The following is a 26,407-nucleotide window of genomic DNA, read 5'->3' as shown; positions in this document are numbered from 1 at the left end:
ATTTCAGATTGACAGTGAATAATTTTTTAGTGTATGTCCCAAATGTTGCATTGGCACATACTTATACTAATAACTTATTTGTCGTTAACCCGGTACTCAAATTTAACAGGGCATCCTGTATTTTTATTTGCTAAATCCAGCAATCCCACACGCCGTCAGCATCTCCCTCCTCTAAGCTCACCGCAAGACTCCGCTTGAACGCGTGGCGGTGTCACAGTGCAGTCCTTAGCTGAGAACCTTCGTCCAGTCTGCCCCGCTAGACTGAAAGCTCTCTGAGGGGAAGGCCCAGGCCTTGGCCACCACCGCCGGGCTTCCGCCCCAAGCAAGGACGCTCCTTACGGATGTGCACCAGGGCACCGGCGGAGAAGGAGCAGGGCTGGGCTCATAAATCCATTACAACTCTATGCCCACAGCGGGGTCCTGGCGCAGGGATGGCAAAGGCCGCTGTTTTTATCCACTGGCCTGCGCAGAGGCGCGCCTGTTTCTAATTGGTTCGCCCAGGAGGAGTGCCCCTTTTCATTGGCTATCTAGGAAGTAGGCGGGGCCTATCGCCAATTAGTTCGCCTCTAAGTCAGTCCACCCGAGAGAGGTGCCTTTTTAAAAATTCCTCCACCCGAGTGGCACCTTTTTGGAAATAACATAGAAACTTTCTGTGGGCTCCTGAGGCTCTGAACCTTAGGATAAGAACACTGCAGTACATTTGCTTAGCACTTTAGACATTCCAAATCACACGGATCAACTCGTGGAATCTCCAAACAGTCCCCCAGAGGTCGGTGTCATTGTGCCATTTGCATTTCACATTAGCAAACTGACACCCGAAGAGAGCACCCTGCTCGCAGTGACGAAGGCAGATAATGAAAACTGTCGACTTCTGCTCAGGGCGAGTTTAGAGAAGGCTCTCAGGCAAATCGTCTCATTCCACCTTCTCTGAAGACTGCGGAATGCATAAAGACAAGCACTTTACCCTCAGTTTCTCGTTTAATCTCCATGCAACTCTGGGAACTAAGTATCATTTGCTCTCATTTTACTGATGAGAAACCAGACGCTCCAAATAGTTAAATCCTTTGCCACAAGTCACAAAGCGGCAGCCTACCACTTATGCATACCTCACGAAGTCGGGTACAGTGCTCACTTACATTATTCTCTCATTAAATGCTCCCTACAACCATATGATATTGATATTCTTATTATCGACATTTACTGGTGAGAAAAATACTTTCAGAGAGGGTGAGTGACTTGCCTAAGACCACACAGCCAGCAAGTAATGGAGGTAGGATTCACAGGGCTAGCAAAGAAGCAGATCTGGAACTGAAACCCCATTCTTCTGGACCCAATCCAGGGGTCCTTTTCTCACAGCCAGGGGACTCGACCTGCCAGCCTGGCTAAAATAATGTGACCCTCGGGCAGGCCAGGACGCTCCAAGATCGATGTCTTAGGTAGCTACAGTCTCCGCGAGACCCTTCTTCCCAGCCCTCCCCGGAGAGATCCGGATCAGCTGGAGGTGGCTGGCAAGAGAACCGGTGGGCAGGGCGGCGGTGGGCATCGGGCCAAGCTGTGGAGCCTGCGGAAGAGGCTCCGGGACCGCCGTGCGTTCCAGCGGCGGGGCGGAGTGGGTGGGGCCGGCATGCGGCCCCCGCCCCTCCCTCCCTCCCTTCCTCCCTTGCCCTCCGGGTCCCGGGGCCGACAATCCGCAGGCAGGCACTGCCGAGGCTGCACCACTTCGGGCCGGCTCCCGGCGACGCCCTCAGAGGGGCGGCCCTGCGCTTGGAGCCCGAGCACCCGCGAGCCACCCCACGCCCCCGGGCGTTCCCACTCAGCCGGGAGGGGCGGCGCAGAGCCAGAGCACTCAGGGGGTCCCGGGCGCCGCTAACCGCCTTGAGCAGCTTTGCGCGCGTGGACTCCCCACGCGCCCGCGCCGGGCGGCAGGAGCCGCGGCGAGATGGCGGCGCGTGTCGGCCTCCTGCTGCGCGCCCTGCAGCTACTGCTGTGGGGCGGCCTGGACGCCCAGTTCTCCGAGCGCGGAGGCCAGGAGCTGCGCAGGGAGGCGGAGGTAAAGGATGCGTGCGGGGCAGAGAGGGGGCCGCGTGCTAGAGACCCTCCAGAACTTTGCAGTCGGGCCACTGGGCCGTCTCATCGGAGCCGGCAATCTGCGTTACCTTCTCCCTGTCCGCACACAAAGAGCCGAGGGAGCGTTCTCCCCCGTGCCAGAGCTGGGACCACACAGGCGCCGGGATCTGCATTGATTTTTCCGGACCGGGCGGGGGGTGGGGAGGGAGCGACATGATGGGACAGGTGGGCAACGGCTGAGAGAGAGACAGCCCCTGCACCCCTTTTTGGCGCAGTCTACTGTCCCTCACCGCCTAGGCTGCGGAGACTTGGCAGTTCATTCATCGGATGCCCCGAGCCTTTCCGGAGGCTGCGGAGCCCCCTAGATGGGTGAGGTGGAGCGGATACCGCTGACTGGCGGGGACACAGGAGACGGCACTGGGCTGGGGCTGCCACTGCCCAGCTTGAGCCAGGCGGCATCGAAGCTCGGCACTAGTTTCTTAACCTGTAAAATGGGTAAGAGTATTAGAGTCCCAAGAACTCCTTCTAAGGAGCTTTGGAACAGTGCTTCTGGACTGAACTTGAGAAAGGGGGCAGGGAGTGGTGGCGAAACTTAAACACTTCTCATTTCATTGTCCTGCTCGGGACTCACCTGCTTGTTGTAGGTTTCACAGGGGGAGCTCTTTGGAGGCAGGGACGGGGATCTACTTGGGGTATCTATTTTCCAGATAAAGGTGATTGTAATACATGAGTATCACTTTTTTCTTCCCCCAAAGAAGCATCTCTGTGTTGTTATCTATTCTCAAGATTAGGACTGGGGTCTCCACTATTTTTTTTTTTAAGATTTTATTTATTTATTTGACAGAGAGACAAAGATCACAAGTAGGCAGAGAGGCAGGCGGGGGGGGGGGGGAGGTGTGGGGGGGGTGGTATGCAGGCTCCCTGCTGAGCAGAGAGCCCGTTGGGGGGCTCAACCTCAGGACCCTGGGATCATGACCTGAGCCGAAGGCAGAAGCTTTAACCCACTGAGTCACTCAGGCACCCTGGGGTCTCCACTATTTTAAGGAGTTCTAAATTCCTGAGCCTGGTGCTCTGCTCTGAGACTCTTGCTCCCTAAGTGTCTCATTCTTGCTCTAAAACTGCCAGTCCAGGGGCGCCTGGGTGGCTCAATTGTTAAGCATCTGCCTTTGGCTCAGGTCATGATCCCAGCGTCCTGGGATGGAGCCCCACATCTGGCTCCCTGCTCAGCGGGAGACCTGCTTCTCCCTCTCCCACTCCCCTGCTTGTATTCCCTTTCTTGATGTCTCTCTCTGTGTGTCAAATAAGTAAATAAAATCTTAAAAAAAAAATAAAACTGCCAGTCCAGAACTTCTCAGTACCCTCCTATTCCCGTTCCCTAGAAGTTGGCATGCTGAATCTAAGAAACCTCCAGAATGAAGAAGCCCTTACGGAACGGAATGGCTCTTCCTTCCAGCAGCCAGCTCCTATCACTGTTCTGGGATATTTGGAAATGACCCTGTTTCAACAATGGGGGCCACCACCTCCGCTTCCAAGCATGGTCTCTTGTTTTGACTCTCTGCTTTCACACACTTGGGAGTCACTCTGTTTCACTGAATTTAGAATCTTACAACATCAAGTACACAGTCCTCACGGCCCCAGGAGAAGGCTTCCTTCTACCAAGCCAAGTCCTATTAAGAGTACCGCCCCACCTCCCCCCCAAGTCCGGGTCCCAGGCAATCCTTGGCAGGAGAACAGAGACAATCTCTCTGCCGCCCATGCCTGTGGTGGCCCCAGATGGAGAGAATTTTATATTGGGGTGTGCTTGGAAAGCATAATACTAAGCAGATTGAGTCTCTTGCAGTCTTTTTAACATAATTGGGGGATGGGAATTTTTAGCTCTGAGAACAAGAAATATAAACTTGAAATGTGTATGTGTCTCTATATGCCTATGCATGTACATATATATGTATACATATGCAATTCGGTGGTGTTAGTGTGTCTATATGCACTTCTGTAAATGGTCAGTTGCATGAGTTTCAGTCTCAGACAGACGTGTGTGCAAACCATCAGTGAATCATTCAATCTCTCTGAACCTTGGGTTTCTTCTCTGTACAATGGAGGTTAACAATGTCTATTTCATAAGACTGCTGTGTGGTTTCATTGAGATAACGTGCATAAAATGCTTAGCACAGTGCCTAGTACATAGCAAACAGTCAAAAGGAAGCTGCTCTCAATATTCTTGTTATTGTTATTATCTTTATCATTATTTTAGAGAATAGAGCTTCAGACTTAAGTCCCAGCTTGGTCAGGGCACCTGGGTGGCTCCGTGGATTAAGCGTCTGAATTCAGCTCAGGTCATGATCTCAGGATCTTGGGACCACCCCCGCTCAGTGGGGAGTCTGCTTGTCCCTCTACCCCTTTCCTCACTCATGCTCACTTGCTCTGTCTCTCAAATAAATATATAAAAATCTGTAAAAAAATAAAATAAAATAAAATGAAGTACTGGTTCAGTGACTAGCTCTCCAAGAACAATAACACAGGACAAAATATGTACGGCAACTATTTTCAGCATCGGACAACAGGCAGCACAGAGTTATCATCCCTAAGAGATGGTGTTGCAGTTACTATGACAACATTATAAATCACCCCAGAACTTAGTGAAGTAAAACAAACATGTATTATGTTCATAGATACTGTGGATCAGAATTTCAAACAGGGCGCATGAGGGCAGCTTGTCTCTGCTCTACAAAGTTGGGGGATGGAGTCATCGCAAGGCTCTTTACTCACCTCTCTGGCTGTCAGCTGGGGGCCACCGTTCTCTCCTGGGGGCGTCCCCACATGGGTTCTCCAGGTGGGCTAGTTTGGGCCCAGACATGGTCGTTGGGTCTCCAGGATGAGTGTTCCGAAAGAGAGAGAGAGAGTGAAAGCGAGGACAAGCATGACTTCATGACTGAGTTGACGAAGTTCATAGCATCCCTTCTGCTGTTCCCCACCGGCTGGAGCAAGTCACACACTCCAGGTCAAGGGGAGGGAACATAGACCCCACAGTTGGTGGCAGGGACGCTGAAGTCACTGTAAAAAGAGCATGGGAATGGGAGGTGTCACTGTGGTCATTTGGGGAAGTACAACCATCCGCAGAAGGAAACCACAAAAGTGAGCCCCATGATCACCCCGGCTCTTTGCTCGGGTCTAATGCCCTGACGGGGGTGTAGAGAGCTAGACCCCAAGCAAAGCACAGCGCTCCTGCTGAGCTTATGGGCAAAGTGCAGAGTTCAGGACAGAGAAAGAAAGACATCATAAAAACCAGCTGTGTGATCTTAAACTAGTACCCCCCTGCAGGCGACAGTTTCCTCCTCTGTAAAGTAAGAGTCAAGCTTCTTCAGGGACTCTCTTTGCACTAACATTCTTTGGCTTTGGTATGTTTGTATGCCAGCACCTTTGTGTGCGTGTGTGTTTTTCATCTGCCTGTGTGTCTGTGTCTGTCTGTCTGTCTGTATGTGTCTGTGTTCCGAGGTCTGTGTGCCCTGTGTGCCTGCCTGCCAGTATGTGTCCCTTGTATGCATACAAAACAATAAAGTTGAGGGTTTTCCAAAGTGGGCTTTGCCTGGGAGGAGACAGACCACTTACAAAGCTGCATTATGAACGAGTTCATTGTTGCCCACTTGGGAAAACTAGGGCTGCTCTCGACGCTAGTGGGGAGGAAGGGCCTCCACTGCTGAGTTGCAAGATTGAGAGTTAACGCTGACCTCATCACCTTGGCCCCCCTCCCACTCGCAATCAGGCCCTATCCTGTACTTGGGTGACACGGACTGTCCCTGGGGAGCTACCTACTGTGTTTCCCCTGGACCCTCTTTAAACACCCGGGGATATGTCAGAACCTACCTTCCATTTGGTGGTCTACGCAGATCTGCACAGCTCCTCCCAGTACGCCAGCACAGCAAGGAGCTGGCTAGTTCGTCTCTCCAGGGAAACACTGCAGCTTCTGTGGAGTAACCACCCCCAGATGCAGTGTCTGTTTCTCACACCCAGAGCCATTCATTTGACTTTTTGTGAGTCAGAAACCCAGAAGCCTGGGTGTGGAAGCTGTTCCCAAGAGCTGAGCGGAGGAGTGGCTCATGGGTGCAGAGTGAACAGAAGTGCTGAAGAGGCTCTGGAGGGTCCCAGAGGACCACGAGCTGGTGGAAAAGCAGTTGTCAAACTAGTTGGAAAACCAAGGGATCTGGCAAAAGCTGGGTGGGGAAGCATGACCACAGTGGGGAGATGGGTGGACAGCTCTCCCTAAATCCAGCCTTTAGGGCATGATTTTGTGCCCTACATGTAGCCCTGCAAGTGTAGTGAGGACCATGGGTCCACACAGTACGAGTATTTGGCCTGAGAAAAAAGTACAAGAGCAGTCTGGATGGAGACTGGCCAGCTAATCTTTTCCAACTTCCTTAAGGACAAAAAAATGAAAGGAGTGGGGATAAGAGGTTATCCAGGCTACACCCACACAGAACTTTGTGAATATGAGACTAGGAACAAGAGTAAGGAGGAGAAGATAAAGGGAGTCAGACAGAGGGAAAGGGAGGCATTTGCTCTCAATAAAAGGGAAGGGTCCCAGCTGGTCCCACTGCCCCTAGACCTTCAGTAGAACCCAAGAGCCAGAGAGCAAAAGGAACAGGCTTAAGCCCCATTGCACACCTGTGGCTTGTCAGATGTCCTGTTTGGGGTGTGATGGGAGATGTGATCCCAGCCTCTACTGAAAGCCAGAGCCCACCACCGAAGCAGCTTCTTTCCTCTGCTCTGGCCCTGGACCTGCTTACAGAGGAGACAGAAGGAGTTCAGCTAGAAACATCCCCAGTTTTACCTTTTTCTCATTTGAGCATCCAGTAGGGAGAGCCATCTGGCCCCTGTGCCTCCAGTTGTAAATCCTCTGAGTTACTTGTTTGAATGTGAAATAAGACGTCCTGGGATAAGCATCAGAGGATCTGAACTCAAGGACTGGTTCTGTTGCTCCCCTGAGAGCCTTTAGCAAAACTCTGCTTTCTCCCCTGAGACTTACTTTTCTCATCTTTAACATGGGATTAGCAACGCCTGTCCTGCCTATGTTTATGCAAGGAGATTGGGAAGGTCAAAGGTGTAGAACTCTTAAAAATTCTATACTAGTCAAGGACTTGTCATGTTCCTGATTACCAGAAAAATATTTTTATATATAGAACATGCCAAGGCAGAACGCCAGCTATCATCCCTTGCATCTTGACTTGGCTAATAGTGCTCAAGATGTATTGAATGACAAAGACAATCACGTAGAGTCACTATGAAAAGACTAAAATCATAATTAAATGTAACATGAGATAGAAAAGTCATAGGTAGAGCAACATGATTTCCGCACGATCTTGCCTTTTTGCAATTTAAAAATTCTTGGTCTCAGGGCGCCTGGGTGTCTCAGTAGGATATGCACCCGACTCTTGCTTTCAGTTCAGGTCATGATCTCAGAGTGGGGAGATCGAACCCCATGTCAGCCCCCATGCTTGGCTCATCAGGGAGTCTGCTGGAGAATTCCTCTCTTGGTTTTGCTCCTGCAGTTCTTTGATTATGAAGGGTGTCACAGCCACTCTGCAGACATAAAACTGAGACCTGCCCTTCCTAGACTTACCTAACAAGCTTCCTTTCCAGCAGTAAAGCTCTGTGACTATAGTGGGAAAACAACATTTTTAATGGGACAACTGTCATAAAGCTTTCCCAGAGCATCTTGTCTTCTTACTGGATTTTCACGACACTCCTGTGAGAAAGCTAAAGCATTCTTACCTGTATGTCACACTTTGAGGCACAGAGAGGTTAAGCAACTTTGCCATAGCTCACACAGCTAATCAGCTGCAGAAGCAAGGCTATGATAATAGATGAAGCTGGAGTATATTTTAGCTCTAATCCAACCTTCTCATTTTATAGAAGAAGAAATGGAGGCCCAGGTGTGCCTGAGTGGTTCAGTTGGTTAAGCATCTGCTTCCGGCTCAGATCATGATCTCTGGGTCCTGGGATGGAGCCCCGCGTCATCGGGCTCCCTGCTCAATGGGGAGTCTGCTTCTCCTTCTCTCTTTGACCCTCCCCTCGCTCATGCTCACTCTCTCTCTCAAATAAATAAAAGATTAAAAAAAAAAAAGTAAGTAAGTAAAGAAATAAACAGAAGCCCAGAGAGGAACAGAACTTGCCTAAGGACAGACACTTCTTAGTAGCACAGGAATAAAACTCAAGACACAGCCCAGGGCTCTTGCCCTGTAGGCCAGTGACTCAGAGTTCTTGACTTGGGCCTCCATTTATTTTGCTACACCTCATTGCTACAATGGCCAGAAATTTCCCCATCCCTTGGGCACTGAGTGGGCTGGGCTCTACATACCCTCCCATGACAAGTCAGGACAGATGCGGGACCAGAACCTCAAGGGTTCTGATTCCACTGATTCAGCTTTCTGGGTCCCTGGAAGAACCATTTTCATTTTACTCAGACACCACCGCCACTCCCAGGACTTTTCAGAGGCGACTCCCCAGGGAAGTAGCCCCAGCCCTGACCAAGTGGGTGAGGCAGGTTGTCACAAGCTTTTAGGCCTGAGTAGGGTGAATCACAGAAGGGCATGGTCCTGCAGCTTCCTCTCCACTCAGCTTAAGCCTTAGCCTCCCCGGGAGAGAGGATGGGTGGAGAATGGGGCAAAGAGAAAAGCCTGTGTTTGGAACTGCAAGGCAGAGGGGAGCAGCCAGGATACAGCCTCCGTGCAGAGGGACGGGGGTGACCCCAGGGAGAGCTCAGGGGGTCCCTAAGAGAATATAAGACAAGCCCTAGGGAACCTCCAGCCTGGAAGGGAAATGACCCTCCAAGGCAATAGTAGTCGAGCTGGAATGAAAACAGGAGCTCCCCGTCCTCGTCCTGTGTCTCTTTCTGGGACCCCTTCACCATGCTGTCACCTGCCCCACCCCCCCGCTCTTTCTCCCATGCAGACAGGCCATTTCTGTCACCTTTGCGGAGGAAAACGGAGGCTTGGTAGATGGGCTTGCAGAGAGGGTTAGGGACAGCTGCAGGAGCAGAGCGTGTCTCGACCATGCCTCCCCCTCAGCCCGCGATGGGGCTTCGGCCTTCACCCAACAGAACTTTAGAGCACGCAGCCCTGAGGATGTGAAGGCCCCCCTTCCTACATGTAATTTTAAAATGTTTATATTAAAAATATGAATGTTCGTATTAAAAATAATATAAATGGGGATGCCTGGGTGGCTCAGTTGGTTGGACGACTGCCTTCGGCTCAGGTCATGATCCGGGAGTCTCGGGATCGAGTCCCGCATCGGGCTCCCAGCTCCACGGGGAGTCTGCTTCTCCCTCTGACCTTCTCCTCGCTCATGCTCTCTCTCACTGTCTCTCTCTCAAATAAATAAATAAAATCTTTAAAAAAATAATATAAATGAAAGGGAATCCTTAAGTTCTGGTAATTGCTATTGTAATACTTGACTGAGGGGCACCAGGTTGGTCCAGTCGGTTAAGGGTCTGCCCTCAGCTCAGGTCATGATCCCGTGGTCCTGGGATGGAGTCCTGCATCAGACTCCCTGCTCAGTGGGGACTCTGCTTGTCCCTCTTCCTCTGCCCCTCACTCCCCTCCACCTTGTGCTCTCTCTCTCTCTCTCTCACTCTCAAGTGACTAAATAAAATCTTTTCTTTTTCTTTAAGATTTATGGGACACCTGCGTGGCTCAGTCGGTTAAGCATCTGCCTTCAGCGCAGGTTGCGATCCCAGGGTCCTAGGATTGAGGAGTCCCGCCATTGGGCTCCTTGCTCAGCTGGGAGTCTGCTTCTCCCTCTGCCTGCTGTTCCCTTTGCTTGTGTGCTCTCTCTCTCTCTCTGACAAATAAATAAATAAAATATTTTTTAAAAAGATTTTATTTCTTTGACACAGAGAGACACAGCGAGAGAGGGAACACAAGCAGGAGTGGGAGAGGGAGAAGCAGGCTCCCTGCTGAGCAGGAAGCCCAACTCGGGGCTCAATCCCAGGACCCCAAGATCATGACCTGAGCCACAGTCAGATGCTTAATGACTGAGCAACCCAGGCGCCCCTCAAATGCATAAGTAAAATCTTAAAAAAAAAAAAAATAGTTAAGTGCTTTTATGGAAATACAAAATGTCAAATTCTTAAAATTAATTTTTCTCATTCTTGGCCTGGTCTCGTGCTCACACTCTCACACTGCCTCCTGGGAATTCAGCTCTGCCTTTGTAACCCACAGGGTGCCAGAGACCAGTCAGGAAGAGAGGCCCAGGACTTCCCCTCTGATAGACCCCTCAAAAAAGCCTCCACCCTCATCCTGCCCTCCAGGCCACCTTGCCTGCCAAAGTACCATGCACGGCAGCCCAGCCAGGAAACAGGAGACGCCGCTAGTCAATATCCCCTCCCTTCTGCTCTGTCCAAGGCTTCACAGTTCCAGAATCAGAGCCAACTTTCTGATAAGGGATGGGTGGGTTTGGGGGGAGGAGCACAGGGAGTGCCAGCCTGTTAGCCTGTGACCCAGTCTCTCCTAAGTCACTCAGCAAATCGGCTTCAAAGGGGACACTGAATTTCCGACTTCCTTTAGAAAGCCACTCTACCCATCCGCACCAAGGGAAGGGGTGGAGGCAAGAAGAGAATCAGGCACTTGGCTGGGGCGAGGCAAGTCTAAGGTAGAGCTGACTTGAGAACAGAGCTGTTACCGCCTGGTTCTGAGCAGTTCCCATCTTACAGACAGGTTGTATTCCGAAAGTCTTAATTTTTCTACTAAGGTAAATCAACTAGGTCAGCTGTTCATGGAATATTTACTAAGTATGCTAGATAGGCATTGCTTTACTTAATCCTCCTGAGAATTGGGACACCTGGGTGGCTCAGCCTGTTAAGCATCCCTTTGGCTCAGTTCATGATTGCAGGGTCTTGGGATTGAGTCCTGCATCAGGCTCCTTGTTTAGCAGGGAGCCTGCTTCTCCCTCTGCCTGCTGCTCCCTCTGCTTGTTCTCTGACAAACAAATAAGTAAAATCTTTAAAAATAAAATAAATTAAAATCCTTCGGAGAATCCTGTGGGTTTATTCTTGTTTTCCCATTGCAAGTGAAGAAACAGAAGAAGAAGAAAAAGAAGCAGCAGCATCAGAGATGCTAAGTGATTTGTCCCTGGCCACCCAGAGTAAGGGTTGGGAACAGATTCTTGATTCCAAGCCCGGTGGCTATTCCATGATGCCACGCTATTTTGGGCAATAAATGGTTTTCCAGATTAAGCCACTAGAACTCCTTTAATCCATTATGCCTCCCCCAATAGTGCAAATTTGGAAAGGGAGAAAAAGAAAATAGTACTGACATACGAATAAATTAGTGTAGAAAAATAACGAAATGGACTTGGGAAGTGTTCCCTTGTCTAGAACAAGGGTTCCTTATGGAAAGTGGCTTTATTGAGAAGTGGGTGTGGAGGTCGCTGAGGGCGGATATAATGAAATTCACAAAGCCCAAGCTGGATATTTGCAAAGGTTTAGGAGCTTGCCCATCCTGGCTCTTCGTGTCTGGTTTTGTTCTCAGTTTGCGCCTTCTCCTTAAGGCAGCAGCCGTGATTGGAGCCGATTCAAGAAACGCAGCAAAGAAAAGTGAGTAAGAGAACAAGGAAGACAGAAAATGATTTCCCATAGGTAACACAGCCAGGAGGGCTCACCATGGAGAGACGATATGTGTCTGTATAAGAATTAAACAGCCGAGGTGATGTTTCTTTTCATCCATCGATGAGGCTTTCTCAGGGACAGGGCAAGCAGGGAGCCAAGCGCATTGTTTCCCCGAAGGGCAGGGCTGGTGAGAGGTAAGGATGATGAGTCCCACACTTCTCACCAATGGCCTCCACATATGTGGTTGCGGAGAGAGCAGCTTCTAGGTGGGTAAGGGCATGGGGGGCGAAAAGGCATTTGGGCCATGAGATGTTCTCTAGGCCCACTAACTTCCTCGGGGGGAGGGGGGGAGGTCACATCCGGGTCCACTGCCATCACATGATGGAAGGTTCTGGCTTCTCCCTTGAGCTCCGGGATCATACAACTAATGCCGGTTGACATCAGAGTGTGTATCTTATTTTTAATCCACCCCCTTCTGCCCCTCCTCTGGTTTCCTTACATGGTCTCTAGCTTCACCCTCCAAGGCAAACATAAGCCGTCCCGGATTACTCTCTGTCAGCCCTCACAGTCAGGCCACCTGATCAGGACTAAACGAAGGTTCCCATTCCCTACCGTGGGTAGCAGTTCTGCCTCTCTCCCTGCGGCTTCATCGCATGTCCTGCTTCTTCACGTTCACTGCGCTCTAGCCTTCCTCGGTTCCTGAGAGCCCTCACCCTGGTTCCTAGCTCCGGGCTCTGCGCCTGATGCTCCTCCGCCTGCAACAGCCTTTGCCACCTCGCTGCAAGCCAGCACTTCTCATTCTTCACGACTCACATTAACGATCATCTTTTCACAGGGTCCTTCCCTGACCTCCCTGATAGAAAAGCTCTCTTTAAATTATTCTCAGTTGGGGTGCCTGGCTGGCTCAGTGAGTTAAAGCCTCTGCTTTCGGCTCAGGTCATGATCCTAAGGTCCTGATGTTGAGCCCCGTATCAGGCTCTCTGCTCAGCAGGGAGCCTGCTTCCCCTTCTCTCTCTCTGCCTGCCTCTCTGCCTACTTGTGATCTCTCTCTGTCAAATAAATAAATAAAATCTTAAAAAAAAATTATTCTCAATCACATCACCCAATTTCTTTTCTTTATAGCACCCGAACTGCCTCCTTTGCTTGAGGTGCATATTTCTACCATCTGTCTCTATCCACAAGGCTTGTTGGTCATTGTACCTGACGGTGTACATCGTACATTGTATAAATTCACAAGTGAGTGACTGAAAAGAGGAAGTTGCAAGTTTCTTTTTTTTTTTTTTTAAAGATTATTTATTTATTTAATTGACAGAGAGAGAGAGAGAGAGATGACAAGTAGGCAGAGAGGTAGGCAGGGGGTGGGGGAAGCAGGCTTCCCCAACCCCAGCAGAAAGCCTGTTGCAGGGCTCGATCCCAGGACCCTGAGATCATGACCTGAGCCGACACTATTTTTTTAAAGATTTTATTATTTGATTTATTTATTTATTTATTATATATTATAGTATATTATATTTATATTAAATAAATATTTGTTTATTTGTCAGTGTGATAGCCCAAGCAGAGGGAAAGGCAGGCAAAGGGAGAAGCAGGCTCTGCACTAAGCAAGAATCCTGGTGCGGGAATCCTAGTCCAGGACCCTGGGATCATGACCTGAGCCAAATGCAGATGCTTAACCACCTGAGCCACCCAGGTGTCCCAACATTATTTTTTTTAAGATTTTATTTATTTATTTGACAGAGAGAGAGATCACAAGTAGGCAGAGAGAGGGGGAAGTAGGCTCTCTGCTGAGCAGAGAGCCCGATGCAGGGCTTGATCCCAGGGTCCTGAGATCACGATCTGAGCCAAAGGCAGAGGCTCAGACCCCTGAGCCATTCAGGGTGCCCCTCAACACTTTTTTTTTTTTTTAAATCTGAGACAGAATGAGAGAGAGAGAGAGTGCGCAAGCACAAGCGGGGCAGAGGGGCAGAGGGACAGGGATAAGCAGACTCCCGGCTTAGAGGGAACATGACACAGGGCTCAATCCCAGGACCCTGAGATCATGGCCTGAGATGAATGCAGACACTTATCCAACTGAGTCACCCAAGTGCCCCCCCATAAGCACCTTTTTTTTTTTTAAGATTTTATTTATTTATTTGATAGACGGAGATCACAAGTAGGCAGAGAAGCAGGCAGAGAGAGTGGAGGAAGCAGGCTCCCTGCTGAGCAGAGAGGCCGATGTGGGGCTCCATCCCAGGACCCTGAGATCATGACCTGAGCCGAAGGCAGAGGCTTTAACCCACTGAGCCACCCAGGTGCCCCCATAAACAACTTTTCTAAGGAGACAAGTTTTTATACAAACCATAGAGTTGAGGGCAAGTGCATCTGTCGTTCCTAGGGCCTTATATGTGTCTGCATTTGGGGGTAGGTGAATTGTTTAGGAAGAAGCCAGAATAGAGAGAAAATTAATTCCCAAGCCAGGCATGGCAGAGCCTGCAGGTGACTGGCCCCACTTCTGATCAATACAGGGCACCCCCCTAGACAGGTGAGATGTTTCAGGAGCAGAGCTGAGCACACATTTATACTTATAAAACTGCTCTGTCTGGAGCCCCTCCCCAGTGACAGGCCCTGTGTTAAGTGCCTTGTACACTCTATTGTGATCAAGCCTCATCAGGAAAACCTGTATGTTATGTACTGTTTCTAAGCCCCTTTTACAGTTAAGAAACCTGCCATTTAGAGAAATAGTTTTTGCTAACTGGGATTTAAACCCAGGCCGGCTTGTGATTCCAGAGCCCCTAACTCTGCTCATCCAGCCTGCCTCTCCAGATCCCTGATTGTGCTGGGAAATACTCTGGGGAGGGACAGCTCGGTCAGTTTGAGAATTAAGGAAGCTAAAGTTTGGACCCATTGAGTGACTTGCCCAAGACCATCAAGCTAGTCAATGGTGGGCTGGAACGGAGTTTCTGTCCTTCTGGCTTTGGTCCCAGGACTCCTTCTCCTAGAGCTCATAGACCTCATTGGGACTAGGCCTGATCATGTGCCACCGACCCTCGACCCTCGGAGACCAAGGGAGGGAAGAGGATGCCACACTGTGGGAAAACTGACACTCCTCTCCCCACCAGGCATTTCTGGAGAAGTATGGATATCTCAATGAGCAGGTCCCCAAAGACCTCACCGCGGCAAGATTCAGCAACGCCATCAGGTATGTGGGGATTTGGGGGTGCCAGAGGGTCACACTCCATTGCTCCCTCCCCTCCCCCCTCTGCCAGCCTCCCGCTGTCTCCTGGGAAGCTCTTTGCCCTCACCCCCACTCCTCACCCTCCCGCTGTGCTCCTTTATCTCAATTCCTCCTGACAGGAAGTTCCAGTGGGTATCTCAGCTGCCCATCAGCGGCACGCTAGACCCTGCCACCCTGCGCCAGATGATGCGGCCCCGCTGTGGGGTGGCAGACACAGACAGTCAGGCGGCCTGGACCGAGAGGGTTAGTGCCCTGTTCGCCGGACGCCGGGCCAAAATGAGGCGTAAGAAACGCTTTGCAAAGCAAGGTGAGCCCTGTTGAAATCTAGCTAAGCTGGGATTCCCCACGCCCAGAAGTCCCACGGCCAGAGGACAAACCAGCCCAGCCTGGGACTGGGCTTTGTCAGTGTCCTCTTCCCTAGGACAGGAGAGGGGAGAGCAGCGGGTGAACAGGACAGGTCAAGTGGAGGGCCATGTTTGGGAACACAGACATTTAAATCAGAATTTTACAGACATGGATGAATTTTCATTATGCCGATGTTTCCTGGGACAAGCCCCATCGAGCCCCCTTCATTCCTGGGTCAGTTGGTTACGCTGTGAACTGTTGCCAGCATTTTGCCTTGTGTTTTCCCAAAGTTGTTCTCATCGGGATTTATTCTTTTTTCGTAAGAGTGATTCAACAAAGATGTGATTTACCAGTCAGTTTTATTTTGTCTATAGCATGCTTTGAGCAGCCTTACTGGAACAGAATTCACATGCCATAAAATATACCCATTGGAAGTGTACAACTCAGTGGTTTTTAGTATATTTGCAGAATTGTGCAACCATTACCATAATCCAATTCTAGAATGTGTTCATCACCTCCAAAAGAAACCCCATGTTCTCTAGTGGTCACTCCCTTCCCTTTTCCCCTCTCCCTTCCCCCTCCCCTGCTTCTTGCCCCCTCCCCCAGCCCCTGACAACCACCCATCTGCTTTCTGTTTCTGTGGATTTGCCTATTGGAGACATTTCATCACTGCTCATTGTATACATCGGGGTTTCTACCATTGTGATTCTCCTTTTGTAGTTTTTGTTTTATCTTTCCTTCACCTCCTCTTCCTCCCTTTTGTCCTGATTCAGTCTTCTAGGATCAAATGTTACGGACCTAAGATTTATGAAGTTCTGATTCTTCTCTCAATTCTTCATCACCATCAAGTTTTCCTGTGTTTAATTTTAACATCTTCTTTGTACTAAGTCTAATTTTCTCTGACTGATTTCTGCAGTTTTTAGGATTTCTAACAAGATGGGGCTGTCGAGTCAGGTTTTCATCTGTAACCAAGTTTACTACGAGCACTTTGGGCCATTGCCTCTTAAATTGCCTTAGCTGCTTGCACCAACAATATCCCTTGTGAACAGAACACAAGGTTCATAGGTCGTTTTTATTTCTTTGCTGATCCAGAAGGAAGCTGTGGGCCGTTCCCCTCAGCTCTTGGAGGATAGCAGTAATGGGGTCTGGACGCTGGGGTCCAGAAGTCCTTGATATCCACATGTTCTGCATCCCACCATGTTTCTGGACCACAGAGCTAGAAGAAAGTCGTAGCATGAGCGGAGGCAGCATTCCAGGAGCTGGGGCTCTGGGATCGGCAGTGTGTCATGCTCCATTTCCTCATCTAAGACATAGGCCCTTTCTGGTTGCAAAGTAGAAATGGGCCCCGATCAGCAAGGGGAAGGGGCTGGCAGTGGAAGGTGGGGCGGCCCTATACACAGCCTCAGCAGTGGCATTTCCCAGCTACAGGCGGTCTCCCAGAGAGTTGGGATGCTGCCTCTCGGGCCATCCAGGCACAGCCTGAGCATCCTAGATCCTTTCTTCTGGCAGCATCTTCTCCTGCCTTCTCCAGGGAGTCGCTGATGGAACCCACTTGGCGCTGTTCAATTTGGAGCATCCATTTGGAACAGAGATTCCAGCAAAGGCATCTTTGGTAGCCTTGCGCAACTAGCCTGGCCCCATGTCACTGTCTGACCGTGACCCCTAGTTCAGACAGCAGTGGCTCAGGTTAGATGGAGACTTTCCCCTCTTGTTCATAACCTGAACCACAGCAGCTTCACTTCTTTTACCCCGAGTGAGAAGACCTTCCCTAGAAAGGAGCTGTATGCTTGGCAGGCACTGAACGCTTCCTATGCCTTCCTTTGGAGAATGTGTTTAATAACAGTTGACCCTTCCTGAGCGTCTATGATATGCCAAGTGTGGCTCTAAATGGGTTAAGCCACGTCATCCCATAACAACTCTAGGAGATAAGGACCATCATTATCCTCATTTTACAGAGAGGCAAACTAAGGGGACAAAGAGCTGAGGAAATTTCCCCAGAACCAGAGCCAGAGTGTGGCCAAGCCTTCTCATCCCTGGGAGGCCTGAGTGAGATGCCACATGTGAGAAACCCCAGAACACGGGTGGGTGCCGTAAAAATGATGTGGATTTCTAGGCCAGTGACTGTCTACTCTGTGGGCGAATGCTCTCCTGACAACATCGGGTTCCAGAGTAGGGTTGCTGGATAAAATATAAGACATCCAGGTAAATCTGGATGTCAGATGAGCAGCAAATCATTGCTTTGTGCTCACTTTTATACAAAAACATGATTTATCTAATATTCAAATGTAACCAGGTGTTCCATGTTTTTATTTGCTCAGTCTGGCAGTCTCATTCCAGGTGTGCCTGCAGGGGAGATTTTCAATCCCCCTCAGTCCCCCATGGAGCTGGGGTGCGTTGTGGGGGGGTCCCGGGGTGGAAAAGGAAGGAGACAGGAGGAGGCATTTACCGAGCACCCACCACGTGCCTGGCAGCTGTATGCTGCTAGTTCATTTGCCTTCTTGTTTTCACCACAAGTAAGTCTTACCAACCACACTTGGCAAATAAGGAAACCAAGGTTTGGAGAGATTCCATAATTTGCTCTGTAAGCTCGCGAGTAGAAGTGCTGGGATTCCGACCAGCCTTCTTTCCACAGTATCCGTTGCCTTTTGGGAGTCAGGACTCCAGGGTCCTCCCCAAGGCAAGGTGTCTAGGTGTCCACTCTTCCCCATGTCCTTTTCCTTCCCTCTTCCCTTTTGGATTTTGGGGCAAAGGCGTGGGGGGTGCACTGCCAGGTGCTTCTGTGGCCTAGGGTCATTGCAGAATCCAGCCTCACCTGGGCCAGGGTTCAGGATGGGGCCCCAGGTAGCCAGCCTGCTCTGTAAGGACCTACCTCAGGAAGAGGACAGAGAGAGGCCTCAGGCTGCTGGTGGGGGTAGGTGGTGGGTGAAGGGGGGGGGTCTTCCTTTTTGGCAGGCATACCAACAACCCCTCCCAAGGAAAATTATCCATTTTCTCTCAGTCATGTACCTATAAGCCCTCCCTGCCCTCCTCCAGAGACACGCATGCAGACACACACACACGTTCACAGAGGACTTGTATCCTGCAAGCTGTCACCTTACCTAGCTAGAGTGAGAGAACTGCCCACCCTCTCCCTTTTTTGCCGGGGCCAAGTGAAGCCCCCCTCGGAGGCAAAGAGGCAGAAGGAGCTTTCTCACACTTCTGGGGGCTTGAAGGTGGGCGGGGAGGGTCTGGGAGTCAGTCAGCCCCAGCAGGGTCTGGAAGTGCCCCGCGGCAGCCAGTCCAGAGCCCTCCGAGTCTCCTCTGGATCCCAGGCCTTCCCTCCACCCTCCGTGTCTCCCTCCCTTCCTAAGAATCCTTCCCTCTTCCCTCCCTGAGGGTTGGTCACTGGCTGGGAGAGGTTGGATGACTGCCAGGCCAAACAGGCCTGGGAAGGCAGCATTGCCTTGAATGGAGCTTGGCTCAGGGTGGGAGAAAAGACATTCCCCTCCCCCACGTCCCCCCCGGGGATAGGGAGGGAAAGGGCACTCAGCTCCTCGGCTCTTGACCACCCTCCCTCCCATCTGGAGAATTTCAGCTCAAGCAGAGCCCCTGCTTTGACCCACAGGAGCGATGTTCAGGCAAATTTCTAAGTCTTGAGTCTTAACAAATGTGTCTGCTTACCTGTGTGGTGTAGTGGAGGGCTCGCTAGGTCAGATGTCGGGGCCTGAGCTCAGGGCCTAGCTCGGCTACTCACTCACTCTGTGACCCTGGGCAGGTCCCTTCCCCTCGTCTCAACTTCCCCACAAGAGAGCAGAAAGGTTGGAGAAGCAGGGGGCCAGCCTTCCATGACTTCAGCCCTCCCCGCCTTGGTTTAGGCAAGGACTTCCCGGAGGCAAAAGGGCAGGTGGTCTGAACCTTCGATTTTTCCTCCAGGGAGAGAGAGGGCTGTGCCCACTGGCCTAGCCTGCCTATTTGTCACCCATACCTCAGGAACTGTGATCCAGTTGGGAAACTGAGACCCCAAAAACCACATGATAGTTTTGCAGCCCCTGGACCCATGAGGCCTGGCTCTGAGCTGTGAGTGTTTTAGCTGGGGTCACAGTCTCAGCCCCTGAGCTTTACAAGGCTCAGAAATAGCCCGTGAAAAACTCGGGATCTGGACTTTCTAAGCACCCTGGTCCTGGGTGTGCTGTGGGCTGCAGGGGGTCTCAGTAGACATGAGGCTTGGGCAAGAGGCCAGCGTCTTAGGTCCAAGGGAGGAACTGCAGTTCTGGGCAAAGGCATAGAAGCTCATAACTAAGTGGAGATGGAAAAATTTCTCTCCAGTCTCAGTGAGTGACAAAACACACCCTGTGTTCTGATTTGTTTACACCTTGGAGCTCTCCAGAATCCCTAAGGAAGTGAGGGGGAGGGCTAGGGGTCAGGGAAAGACCTCTAATAAACGGGTCTTGGTAGCTGGTGGGCAGCAGGCCTGCGGCACTGGAATGGGAGGGGCAGGCGGGTGTGAGAGGTGGAGGGGACGAAGGGGTGAGAGGGGGTCACAGCTGTGGCCCTGTCGGCCCCATCTCTCCTCCACCCCCTGACACAGCAGCCAGGGGTAGGGATTTGCTGCCACCAAGACATGCAGAACAGTTTTCAGGTTCAGCCGAGGCTGTGAGAAAGAAGACCCGGACCAGAGATTCCTTAGGTTGGGGGCTTTTCCTGGGCAGAGGTCACATATCCCCTAGGGACCTCCCCAGGCCAAGCCACTAGACTGGGGACTCTCTGGGACCAGGGTAGTCCTGTCGGCTCAAGAGCAGTGTCTCCCCAGCCAGATGGGCTCTTCCCAGGACAAGGGCTGTGTCTTTCCCCTTCAAATCCAGGACTCCCTGGAGGAGAGCCAACGCCGCCTCATATGGGTCCCTGGGGACTAGCCCCGGGCTCCACAGGTAGGTAAGACTGACATGGCCTCTCCGGCCTGCAGGCAGCAAGTGGTACAAGCAGCTCCTCTCCTACCGCCTGGTGAACTGGCCACAGCACCTCCCGGAACCGGCAGTTCGCGGGGCCGTGCGTGCCGCCTTTCAACTGTGGAGCAACGTCTCAGCGCTGCAGTTCTGGGAAGCTCCAGCCACAGTCCCCGCTGACATCCGCCTCACCTTCTTCCAAGGGGACCACAACGACGGGCTGGGCAATGCCTTTGATGGCCCAGGTGCTGACACAGAGCCTCTCTCTCCCATGGCAGGAGGGGAACCCAGCTGGGAGACGCAGTCTGGGGAGGGCAATGGGGCCTTTGCTTTCCATTCAGCCTTGGGCAAACTGGATCTCCCTTCAAAGAACCCTCAGTCTCCTCCCCTGTAGAATGGGAGCAATGGTTTCTGCCCAATTATGTGGCACGTGACTGAAGGGATAGCAAGATGAGGTTCTGCATGGAGAGTGCTTTGCAAATTCCAGAGTATTTTCTGGAAGAAGCTTCTGAGGTCCCATCACCCATCCTCTGCTTCTAGACAGACCTGTGCCTCCCCTGTTCTCCAAAAGCGGATGTTCTCACGACCACCACCCTACAAACATCCAGAGGCCACCGCTACCCAACTCTTGCCCTCCCCAAACCCACTACCACAGTCACTGCCACAGGGTAAGAGGCGTTCTGTCCCTTACCCACCATAGAAGTGCTTTGCGTTCCCACAACCCAGCCAATTCTTCTGTTTGTCCCCAACCTAAAAGGCTTATGGCAGCAGTTTAACCTGCTCTCCTCCTACTCTGCCCAACACAGGCCTTCAAAACCTGACTGCAGGCTACTTGTGCATCAGCCTCCCACCCCACCAGCCCCCTCCATGCCCTAACGAGGAAAGGAGCCCTGATTGGGCCCCTTCACCCCAGTGGGAACTCCAGGGAATGTGGGCCCTCACCTCCCTCATGCTGCTCTGCTTTGCATCAGGCCCACTCCCAGCAAAGTCCATGCCCAGGTCCTGTTGCTGGGACTGGGGATAGGACTGGCAGAAATCTAAGCTTTTCACGAATCCACACATAACATATATGTGCTCCTGCATGTAACTCCAGTCAGCCCTGATATCTACATGAAATGTACATTCCCGTGCCCTGCTGGAGTCTGGCGGCTAAGACCATACCAGACTGGGAGAAAGCTCTCCGATCTGCGGCAGGTGCTTTGTCTTTTCTGAGTTGAGGTGTTCTCTCTCTCTGAAACCTGCCATCTGTCTCCCAGGATTATTGTGAGGAGTGAACCGAAAGGGCTAACACTGCTCTGACAGCTCAAGGCATGTTCAAAACAGGAGGCATGTATTCCTCCTACACTCACACGGCCCCATCCCCGGAGACTTCTCACCCCAGGCAACTCTCCTCTAACAGCAGTCAATCCCCTTTGGCCTGGACTCCAAGAAGGCAATGCAGGAAGTGCCCTCCGCAGGCTTCTAGACCAACATTATCACCCTGCCCTTTGCTGACTGTGGACCCTGCAAAAAGTGAATTGTGACATGTGAGGGCCTTGGAATTGTGTAGCTGATAAGCCCCCCGGGACATGCCACAAGCTCCAACATCACTGATCCTGTCTGTTCCTTCCCTCTGCTCACTCCTACTAGAGCGAGGAGGTAGAGACCCACAGAGGGGCCCCACAGAGGAAGGCAAGAACACAAAAATGTGCTTTTTATTAAAGACTATATATACCCATAAACATACCCAGCACCCAGATCAAGAATCGACATTACCAACATTCAGAGGGCCCCATCGTGCCTACCTCTGTCTGGGATAACCACTCTACCTATTCTAGATCTTTGTGAAAATACTTTCCGTGTAGCATTCCTCATGGGCTAGGCACTAAGTATTATGCATAATCTACTCGTATAGAGACTCAGTCCTCTGTAATCCCCAGAACAACCCCGTGAGGAAGAAGCAGCTCATTATCATCATTCCCATTTCAGATCAGAGGGGGAGCGACTGGCCCAAGGTCACATAGCTAGTAAACAGGGAAACAGGGATGGAAACCCATGGGGTCTGTACACCACGCTGCCTCCCAGGCGTCCACACCCCACAGCCTAGTCTTCGGTTCAGGGCTGCCCACTTGAACCTCTGCCAGGTCATGAGGAGGGAAATTGTGCAGCTGAAAATAACCACACCCACCCCTGGGGCTCCGCACGGGACGGTGGGAACGTGGGGGGCGTGGCTGGCGGTAGCGCTCCCACTGACCACCCCCCCGCGCCGCCTGCAGGGGGCGCCCTGGCGCACGCCTTCCTGCCCCGCCGGGGCGAAGCGCACTTCGACCGCGACGAGCGCTGGTCCCTGACCCGCCGCCGCGGGCGCAACCTGTTCGTGGTGCTGGCGCACGAGATCGGCCACACGCTCGGCCTGCCGCACTCGCCTGCGCCGCGCGCGCTCATGGCGCCATACTACAAGAGGCTGGGCCGCGACGCGCTGCTCAGCTGGGACGACGTGCTGGCCGTGCAGGGCCTGTATGGTGAGCCCCCGCCCTGTCCACCGCCGGTCCCCCGTTCCAGCCCCGGGGCCCGCACGCCCGCGCGGCGAGCAGGAGCCCCCCGCCCCAAGCGTGGGAATCCGGCCTCCCCGTCAACGGTCCCTCGCGATCCCGAAGCCGCGGGCTCCCCTCACATCCAAAAAAGCCCCCCGTGCCTGGCCTCTCCATCCCAATCAGGTCCCACGCACCGCACTGCCTGGCGCTCCATTCCCCAGTCCTGCCCAACCCCAGTCTCGGCCTCGGCAGTTCCTCTCCCATCGCTGCCCCATCACCCAGACCCAGTGTCCGGTCCCACCTCTTCCCCCATCCCAGCCCACGTTCCTGCTCCTCTTGCCCTCCTCCAGCCTTCCCCCTCCCTGAGGCTGGTGCCCGCTTCCCACCAAGCCTGGGCCTCTGTCTGGAGGTAGACCCAGCCGAGGTTACCCCCCCATCCCGACCCCTTTCAGAATGAACTGGCCAGGGCTACCACCCAGCCAGCCACAGCTCAGAGTGCCCAGTGCGTCGGCAGGGCTAGAGCCCTGGGTTCAATCACCATGGGATTCCTGATAAGCAGTTGCTCTTAGGCAAAGCATTTCCCCTCTGAGAGCTCTCAGTTTTACCTTCTGAGAAAGGGGATAATCATTGAGGCCCTGCTTACCTCACAGGGCTGTTGCGCTAGTAGGGGTACCAACTTCTCAGTGGCCTAAGAAACCATCCGGAACAGCTGCAGTTTCGTGAGTGTATACTATCTGCCGGGCACTTAACACACTCATGAGGTATCTTTTTCCACAGATGGGGAGAACCGGGCTCAGAGAGGTTAGGTAACTTGTCTAAGGTCACACAGCTAGAAAGTTGTAGACCACAATGCAGGACCTGGTGCCAAATCCCAAGCTTGTTGGACCCTGCCTCACTCTCATAAGTATAATGATGTAATTATTATGATTGCTCTAACTATTGCAGCCCAAACCCTGAACCCTGCCCTCATGCCATCTGTGTTGCCCAGGACTCAGGGAAGAGAACCTTCTGCTCTTAGTGCCTGACTCTTGGGTGGTCTGCCACTCCAGTTTTAGCTCAGTAGAGGCCTCTTTCCTACGCTGTTCAGTAGGAGAGAAGACTTTTGAGTTTAGTGCTACGGTTAATAACAACCAAGGAAACTTTTAGACTCCCCCACCCCCCTGCTTCTCAAACTAGATAACGACAGAAGGAACCAGAAGAGAGGTCTTGAGCCCTCCACACACGCCCCAACCAGTGTGTGTTCTCTCCCTCTTCTCTCCTTCCCCATGAAGGGAAGCCCCAGGGGGGCTCCGTGGCCATCCAGCTCCCAGGAAAACTGTTCACTGACTTTGAGGCCTGGGACCCCCACAGACCACAGGGAAGGCGCCCCGAAATCCAGGGTCCTAAATATTGCCACTCTTCCTTTGATGCCATCACTGTAGGTAAGATGGTCCCACCTGTGCCTTGCTGCCTTTTTCCTTCCTCCTCCACATCTCTAGGGGTCTCCAGAGCTGGAATACGAGGTGGGGTTAAGAATTAAAAAATCCAGAAATCCCAAGCCACAAGCATTCTGCAGGGGTAGCAAGCCAATGCCAAGCAAAACACTTGCTTCCTCCTGCATGCCTTCCCAGCTGTGCTCACTACATCCTCTCTCCTGAGTCTGGGAAGCTGGTTCTAGAAAAGCACCTTCCCTAGAAAGGCAGGGAGAGGCTGATGGTCACTCAACTCTCTTGTCTCCGGACAGATGGGCAACAGAGACTGTACATTTTTCAAGGAAGCCACTTCTGGGAGGTGTCCGCGGATGGCAACGTCTCAGAGCCACGCCCACTACAGGATAGGTGGGCGGGGCTGCCCCCCCACATTGAGGCTGCTGCCGTATCATTGGACAATGGAGACTTCTACTTCTTCAAAGGTACCAGCCTTGGGGCAGATGAGAAAATTGAGGCCTGGAGAAGGGAGGTGTTCTCTCCCAAGTCAAAAGAGGGGTGGAGTCCCGATTCCACTCTGAACCTGTGGCCCCAGGGAACTCTACCAGGAGGTTCCTTCAGTGATGGATTGCAGGGCATGGGTGTTGAGGTTGTCCCAGAGAGAAAGGGTGGGAGGGCCGCAGAGGAGAGCAGAGGACCACTCCTGAGCTCCGCAATCCAACAGAAAAATCCTGCTTCCTTGGAATCCTGGCTGTGTGAGGTTGGGCCTGTCACTTGGACTTGAGTTATCTCGAATGGGAAAAATAATCCAAGTGTGTTGGGGAAGGAGGATTAAAACATATCACAAGGAGTGTGCAGTATATTTGGGTAAATAGTTTCACTCATCCAACAAATATTGCCTTTTACGCATCAGACACAGTTGGGGGTGTTGGGATACAGTCGTGAAAAAAACAGAAATCCCTGCCCTCATAGAACTATCCGCAGAAACGGTGGTGACTGGCCTTTCCTGTGGTCCACTGGCCATTCAGGGAGATGCCCCCGCAGCGCTGTCTGCCCTCTGCTGACACCTGCTGGAAGTTGGCCACCACCGTCCCTCCTTAACTGGGTATAACGAAATTACTAGTACCGTGGGATCCATTTTGATGATCACAAGTACTGACCACGTTGGTCTCCAACATGAGGGGGAACACGGGTCTGGGGGGACAGAGGTGAGGTGGACGACCAAAGGGGGACAGCCACCAGCTCACCCTGGCTCTCCCGATGCCCTACAGGGAGCCGATGCTGGAGGTTCCAGGGCCCCAAGCCAGTGTGGGGTTCACCACAGTTGTGCAGGGCAGGGGGCCTGCCCCGCCACCCCGACGCCGCCCTCTTCTTCCCTCCTCTGGGCCGACTCGTCCTCTTCAAGGGTGCCCGCTACTACGTGCTGGCCCCAGACGGACTGCAGGTGGAGCCCTACTACCCCCGAGGCCTGCGGGACTGGGGTGGTGTCCCCGAGGAGGTCAGCGGTGCCCTGCCACGGCCGGATGGTTCAATCATCTTCTTCAGAGATGACCGCTACTGGCGCCTTGACCAGGCCAAACTACGTGTGACCACCTCGGGCCGCTGGGCCGCAGAGCTGCCCTGGATGGGCTGCTGGCATGCCAATTCGGGGGGCGCCCTCTTCTGATGCTCCCACCCCTTAGTGAATTGCTGGTGCCCTCCTGGCCAACGTGTATCCTCTGCCCCAGGAGAAGGACCTGTCTTGGAAGCCTCCGAACCTCCCTGCATAAGACCAGGCAGGAAAGTTTGCATTTGTGCCCTGGAGAATGGCTTTGTGCTCTTCAGACATCAATCTTTAAGGGATCAATCCAAGGAGAAACCATTAAGGGTCTCCAACCCTACAGCCCTTCCCCTGAAGGACTCTCCTCCCCAAGCCTTAGGGATTTTGTTTCTTCTGCTAAAGGTACACTTCTGTCTGGGAGGCAACAGCACTGGGCAGCTAGGGAGGGTGCAGAACTCGATGGAGAGGTTGGGACCACTTCGCAAGACTGTCTCCTTCCTCTCAGGACCTCCTGGCTCAGTTTTTGGAGAATTGTGTCTTTTTAAATGAGAAGCCTCACCCCAGGAAACTTGGGTGGGTTGGGTGCAAGGATTTCCAACCTCAGAGAGCCTTTAGGGGTAATAGTGGGAGGTCAGCACCCAGAGCAGGCCTGCTGGGTGCCATTTGGGGGGGGGGGCTGAAATAAAGTGGAGCCCCCATCTCGTGGGCCCCAAAGCAGGCATCAGCCTTCCTTGGAATGGTTTCCAGTGAGAGCAGGTGGGGTACAGACGCTGGAGAGGCTGGAACAACATTCTTTTCCATT

At 52.3% G+C, this 26,407-nt stretch overlaps 1 protein-coding gene across 3 annotated transcripts; it reads left to right on the top strand.

Moving 5' to 3' along the window:
* The first annotated feature begins 1,590 nt into the window (after nt 1-1,590).
* On the top strand, nt 1,591-26,326 carry MMP28 (matrix metallopeptidase 28). 3 transcript variants are annotated; one of them, XM_032321515.1, is made up of 8 exons: nt 1,593-2,050; nt 14,764-14,843; nt 14,999-15,186; nt 20,167-20,391; nt 22,402-22,647; nt 23,931-24,080; nt 24,383-24,550; nt 25,337-26,326. In XM_032321515.1, exons 1-8 carry the CDS (start codon nt 1,940-1,942, stop codon nt 25,729-25,731), a joined length of 1,563 nt encoding a protein of 520 aa, XP_032177406.1. In that variant the 5' UTR covers nt 1,593-1,939; the 3' UTR covers nt 25,732-26,326. The 3 variants fall into 3 exon arrangements, with proteins under 3 accessions (XP_032177407.1, XP_032177406.1, XP_032177408.1); XM_032321517.1 differs by having other exon boundaries at nt 25,471-25,721; XM_032321516.1 differs by lacking the exon at nt 23,931-24,080 and having other exon boundaries at nt 1,591-2,050.
* The last annotated feature ends 81 nt before the right edge of the window (nt 26,327-26,407 follow it).

The sequence above is a fragment of the Mustela erminea genome, chromosome 18 (genome assembly GCF_009829155.1).
Source record: "Mustela erminea isolate mMusErm1 chromosome 18, mMusErm1.Pri, whole genome shotgun sequence".
NCBI classification, from domain to species: domain Eukaryota; kingdom Metazoa; phylum Chordata; class Mammalia; order Carnivora; family Mustelidae; genus Mustela; species Mustela erminea.
Note: the sequence above shows the minus strand (reverse complement) of the source record. Positions and strands in the feature narration are given on the sequence as shown.

What these genes read in the sequence shown, in the direction of transcription:
- MMP28 (XM_032321515.1), top strand. Translation starts at nt 1,940, where the DNA reads ATGGCGGCGCGTGTCGGCCTCCTGCTGCGCGCCCTGCAGCTACTGCTG. An exon ending in CAATGCCTTTGATGGCCCAG is followed by an intron (nt 20,392 to 22,401) that starts GTGCTGACACAG and finishes CGCCGCCTGCAG; the next exon opens with GGGGCGCCCTGGCGCACGCC. An exon ending in GGCCGTGCAGGGCCTGTATG is followed by an intron (nt 22,648 to 23,930) that starts GTGAGCCCCCGC and finishes TTCCCCATGAAG; the next exon opens with GGAAGCCCCAGGGGGGCTCC.